Below are 6,322 nucleotides of genomic sequence, written 5' to 3'. Positions count from 1 at the left end.
TTTGTAAAAATATGTTTTTGTATGTTTCCAAGTTTTTATTATGCTCAAAGTAGGGCTGGTCTTGGCTGTAATACCTACTAAAGGGAGCCCTTTTTTTAATATTTAGGATCTAATTATAAAACTCAGTTACATTATTCATACTTAGTTGTTATAATATATATTGTTGCTGTTATTATATGGGTATGTTTGTAATCTTTCACACTTTTGTAATTGTGATGCTAACCTATGTTTGAAATACTTAGTTAATTTTTTTTTTCACTTTTGTTTCCAATTTTGGAATTTTGTCCCGTCATTTATTCCTGAAGAAATGTCGTATGCTCCTGGAGTAAGTTAACACCCATACACTTTGACAAAGATTATTGATGACAATGTGTGTTTTGAATTTATGTTTGTTAAAAAATATTCTTACCTTCATTTTAAGTTGGTGATGTCGATTTTTGTGGCTGCTGAAGCCCTCCCACCCCAGCCCACGGAACCACTCCCACCCCAACCGCTGCCAGCCCTCCAACCGCAACCGGCTCCTCATCAACCAAGGCAACGGAGGCGTGCTAGGCCACCAATTTTCCGTACCCGTGTCCTCCTTTTTGGGATGCCTGATGATGTGGTTTTGCGAAGATACAGGCTGCCACCTCATCTAATCCTAGACACTCTCTCCATAATAGAGAGTGATCTTGAATCTTCAATTCGGTATCCTACAGCAATAACACCATTGACACAATTCCTTGCTGTGTTACATTTTGTTGCCACTGGTTCATACCAGCATGTGGTGGGAGATCTGGTTGGCATGTCGCAGGGCCAGTTCAGTAAGGTCCTACGGCGTGTCAGCCAGGCTTTCATCAAGCGTGTAAAGCAATTTATTGCTATGCCTTTGGATGTTGGTGCCCTAGATGTGGTGAAGCGGCAATTTGAGGAAGGTGGTAGTCGCTTCCCACATGTTATTGGGGTTGTGGATGGCACACATGTAGCTATTGTGCCACCAAGACATAATGAAGAAATTTATAGAAACAGGAAACTGTTTCATTCTCTGAATGTAATGGTTGTTTGTGGGCCATCCCTCCAGATCCTGTCCCTGAATGCGATGTTCCCGGTGAACTCCCATGATGCCTATGTAATTAGACAATCAGGGATATGGCAGAGATTAAGTTTGAGGCAAGGACAAGACATGTTGTTATTGGGTGAGTTTTTGTTCATTTTTTTTATCCAAAATATTTTGCAAATATAATATTATACTTAAAATATTTTTTTTTCATCAAACAGGAGACCGTGGATATCCTTGCACCCCCTGGCTCATGACTCCTTACCGTAAGCCCAGGCCAGGACCACAGACGGCATTTAACTCCGCGCTTACTGCCACTAGACAGCTGGTGGAGCGCACAATTGGTGTCCTTAAAGGACGTTTTCGTGTGCTCCACCGCACTGGTGGCGACATCATGTATTCGCCGGAGATGGCAAGTAAAATAGTGGTCCTGTGCGCTATCCTCCATAACATCGCTGTAAGGAGTCGCGTGGAGCTTCCTCAAACAGAGGAATTGCCTGATGAGGAGCCAGGGGTTGGGCGGAGATACGGTGGGGGGAGTGTTTCCCGGAGGGGCAGTCAAGTAAGGGCACACATTGTGGAAGAATATTTCAGGTATAGTTTTATATTTTTTTTATCATTTTTAAAATCTAAAAACAATGTATGTTTCTGTGAATTTTGCTATGATGTCATTAAGGTAGCTATTGAAAGCTCATTGTGTATTTGTTTTGGTGTGTGTGATTATATTCATATTTGTTTATGTAAATATTCAAACATGTTAACCTTACAATTAGTGATGAGCGCCTGAAATTTTTCGGGTTTTGTGTTTTGGTTTTGGGTTCGGTTCCGCGGCCGTGTTTTGGGTTCGACCGCGTTTTGGCAAAACCTCACCGAATTTTTTTTGTCGGATTCGGGTGTGTTTTGGATTCGGGTGTTTTTTTCAAAAAACCCTAAAAAACAGCTTAAATCATAGAATTTGGGGGTCATTTTGATCCCATATTATTATTAACCTCAAAAACCATAATTTCCACTCATTTTCAGTCTATTCTGAATACCTCACACCTCACAATATTATTTTTAGTCCTAAAACTTGCACCGAGGTCGCTGGATGACTAAGCTAAGCGACCCTAGTGGCCGACACAAACACCTGGCCCATCTAGGAGTGGCACTGCAGTGTCACGCAGGATGTCCCTTCCAAAAAACCCTCCCCAAACAGCACATGACGCAAAGAAAAAAAGAGGCGCAATGAGGTAGCTGTGTGAGTAAGATTAGCGACCCTAGTGGCCGACACAAACACCGGGCCCATTTAGGAGTGGCACTGCAGTGTCACGCAGGATGTCCCTTCCAAAAAACCCTCCCCAAACAGCACATGACGCAAAGAAAAAAAGAGGCGCAATGAGGTAGCTGTGTGAGTAAGATTAGCGACCCTAGTGGCCGACACAAACACCGGGCCCATCTAGGAGTGGCACTGCAGTGTCACGCAGGATGGCCCTTCCAAAAAACACTCCCCAAACAGCACATGACGCAAAGAAAAAAAGAGGCGCAATGAGGTAGCTGACTGTGTGAGTAAGATAAGCGACCCTAGTGGCCGACACAAACACCGGGCCCATTTAGGAGTGGCACTGCAGTGTCACGCAGGATGTCCCTTCCAAAAAACCATCCCCAAACAGCACATGACGCAAAGAAAAAAAGAGGCGCAATGAGGTAGCTGTGTGAGTAAGATTAGCGACCCTAGTGGCCGACACAAACACCGGGCCCATCTAGGAGTGGCACTGCAGTGTCACGTAGGATGTCCCTTCCAAAAAACCCTCCCCAAACAGCACATGACGCAAAGAAAAAAAGAGGCGCAATGAGGTAGCTGTGTGAGTAAGATTAGCGACCGTAGTGGCCGACACAAACACCGGGCCCATTTAGGAGTGGCACTGCAGTGTCACGCAGGATGTCCCTTCCAAAAAACCCTCCCCAAACAGCACATGACGCAAAGAAAAAAAGAGGCGCAATGAGGTAGCTGTGTGAGTAAGATTAGCGACCCTAGTGGCCGACACAAACACCGGGCCCATCTAGGAGTGGCACTGCAGTGTCACGCAGGATGTCCCTTCCAAAAAACCCTCCCCAAACAGCACATGACGCAAAGAAAAAAAGAGGCGCAATGAGGTAGCTGTGTGAGTAAGATTAGCGACCGTAGTGGCCGACACAAACACCGGGCCCATTTAGGAGTGGCACTGCAGTGTCACGCAGGATGTCCCTTCCAAAAAACCCTCCCCAAACAGCACATGACGCAAAGAAAAAAAGAGGCGCAATGAGGTAGCTGTGTGAGTAAGATTAGCGACCCTAGTGGCCGACACAAACACCGGGCCCATCTAGGAGTGGCACTGCAGTGTCACGCAGGATGGCCCTTCCAAAAAACCCTCCCCAAACAGCACATGACGCAAAGAAAAAAAGAGGCGCAATGAGGTAGCTGACTGTGTGAGTAAGATAAGCGACCCTAGTGGCCGACACAAACACCGGGCCCATTTAGGAGTGGCACTGCAGTGTCACGCAGGATGTCCCTTCCAAAAAACCCTCCCCAAACAGCACATGACGCAAAGAAAAATAAAAGAAAAAAGAGGTGCAAGATGGAATTGTCCTTGGGCCCTCCCACCCACCCTTATGTTGTATAAACAAAACAGGACATGCACACTTTAACCAACCCATCATTTCAGTGACAGGGTCTGCCACACGACTGTGACTGATATGACGGGTTGGTTTGGACCCCCCCAAAAAAAGAAGCAATTAATCTCTCCTTGCACAAACTGGCTCTACAGAGGCAAGATGTCCACCTCATCATCATCCTCCGATATATCACCGTGTACATCCCCCTCCTCACAGATTATCAATTCGTCCCCACTGGAATCCACCATCTCAGCTCCCTGTGTACTTTGTGGAGGCAATTGCTGCTGGTCAATGTCTCCGCGGAGGAATTGATTATAATTCATTTTAATGAACATCATCTTCTCCACATTTTCTGGATATAACCTCGTACGCCGATTGCTGACAAGGTGAGCGGCGGCACTAAACACTCTTTCGGAGTACACACTTGTGGGAGGGCAACTTAGGTAGAATAAAGCCAGTTTGTGCAAGGGCCTCCAAATTGCCTCTTTTTCCTGCCAGTATAAGTATGGACTGTGTGACGTGCCTACTTGGATGCGGTCACTCATATAATCCTCCACCATTCTTTCAATGGTGAGAGAATCATATGCAGTGACAGTAGACGACATGTCCGTAATCGTTGTCAGGTCCTTCAGTCCGGACCAGATGTCAGCATCAGCAGTCGCTCCAGACTGCCCTGCATCACCGCCAGCGGGTGGGCTCGGAATTCTGAGCCTTTTCCTCGCACCCCCAGTTGCGGGAGAATGTGAAGGAGGAGATGTTGACAGGTCGCGTTCCGCTTGACTTGACAATTTTCTCACCAGCAGGTCTTTCAACCCCAGCAGACTTGTGTCTGCCGGAAAGAGAGATCCAAGGTAGGCTTTAAATCTAGGATCGAGCATGGTGGCCAAAATGTAGTGCTCTGATTTCAACAGATTGACCACCCGTGAATCCTTGTTAAGCGATTTAAGGGCTCCATCCACAAGTCCCACATGCCTAGCGGAATCGCTCCGTGTTAGCTCCTCCTTCAATGTCTCCAGCTTCTTCTGCAAAAGCCTGATGAGGGGAATGACCTGACTCAGGCTGGCAGTGTCTGAACTGACTTCACGTGTGGCAAGTTCAAAGGGCAGCAGAACCTTGCACAACGTTGAAATCATTCTCCACTGCGCTTGAGACAGGTGCATTCCACCTCCTATATCGTGCTCAATTGTATAGGCTTGAATGGCCTTTTGCTGCTCCTCCAACCTCTGAAGCATATAGAGGGTTGAATTCCACCTCGTTACCACTTCTTGCTTCAGATGATGGCAGGGCAGGTTCAGTAGTTTTTGGTGGTGCTCCAGTCTTCTGTACGTGGTGCCTGTACGCCGAAAGTGTCCCGCAATTCTTCTGGCCACCGACAGCATCTCTTGCACGCCCCTGTCGTTTTTTAAATAATTCTGCACCACCAAATTCAAGGTATGTGCAAAACATGGGACGTGCTGGAATTTGCCCATATTTAATGCACACACAATATTGCTGGCGTTGTCCGATGCCACAAATCCACAGGAGAGTCCAATTGGGGTAAGCCATTCCGCGATGATCTTCCTCAGTTGCCGTAAGAGGTTTTCAGCTGTGTGCGTATTCTGGAAAGCGGTGATACAAAGCGTAGCCTGCCTAGGAAAGAGTTGGCGTTTGCGAGATGCTGCTACTGGTGCCGCCGCTGCTGTTCTTGCGGCGGGAGTCCATACATCTACCCAGTGGGCTGTCACAGTCATATAGTCCTGACCCTGCCCTGCTCCACTTGTCCACATGTCCGTGGTTAAGTGGACATTGGGTACAGCTGCATTTTTTAGGACACTGGTGACTCTTTTTCTGAGGTCTGTGTACATTTTCGGTATCGCCTGCCTAGAGAAATGGAACCTAGATGGTATTTGGTACCGGGGACACAGTACCTCCAACAAGTCTCTAGTTGGCTCTGCAGTAATGATGGATACCGGAACCACGTTTCTCACCACCCAGGATGCCAAGGCCTCAGTTATCCGCTTTGCAGTAGGATGACTGCTGTGATATTTCATCTTCCTCGCAAAGGACTGTTGGACAGTCAATTGCTTGGTGGAAGTAGTAAAAGTGGTCTTACGACTTCCCCTCTGGGATGACCATCGACTCCCAGCAGCAACAACAGCAGCGCCAGCAGCAGTAGGCGTTACACGCAAGGATGCATCGGAGGAATCCCAGGCAGGAGAGGAATCATCAGAATTGCCAGTGACATGGCCTGCAGGACTATTGGCATTCCTGGGGAAGGAGGAAATTGACACTGAGGGAGTTGGTGGGGTGGTTTGCGTGAGCTTGGTTACAAGAGGAAGGGATTTACTGGTCAGTGGACTGCTTCCGCTGTCACCCAAAGTTTTTGAACTTGTCACTGACTTATTATGAATGCGCTGCAGGTGACGTATAAGGGAGGATGTTCCGAGGTGGTTAACGTCCTTACCCCTACTTATTACAGCTTGACAAAGGGAACACACGGCTTGACACCTGTTGTCCGCATTTCTGTTGAAATACCTCCACACCGAAGAGCTGATTTTTTTGGTATTTTCACCAGGCATGTCAACGGCCATATTCCTCCCACGGACAACAGGTGTCTCCCCGGGTGCCTGACTTAAACAAACCACCTCACCATCAGAATCCTCCTGGTCAATTTCC

At 47.3% G+C, this 6,322-nt stretch overlaps 1 protein-coding gene across 1 annotated transcript; it reads left to right on the top strand.

The window, feature by feature from the left end:
* Positions 1-315: 315 nt before the first annotated feature.
* Positions 316-1,716, top strand: LOC134934571 (putative nuclease HARBI1). The gene is made up of 3 exons (XM_063929982.1): positions 316-1,175; positions 1,258-1,630; positions 1,713-1,716. Exons 1-3 carry the CDS (start codon positions 386-388, stop codon positions 1,714-1,716), a joined length of 1,167 nt encoding a protein of 388 aa, XP_063786052.1. The 5' UTR covers positions 316-385.
* Positions 1,717-6,322: the final 4,606 nt, after the last annotated feature.

Source organism: Pseudophryne corroboree, chromosome 6, assembly GCF_028390025.1.
Source record: "Pseudophryne corroboree isolate aPseCor3 chromosome 6, aPseCor3.hap2, whole genome shotgun sequence".
NCBI lineage: Eukaryota > Metazoa > Chordata > Amphibia > Anura > Myobatrachidae > Pseudophryne > Pseudophryne corroboree.
The sequence above is the reverse complement of the archived record's forward strand: the minus strand, read 5'-3'. Positions and strand labels throughout refer to the sequence as shown.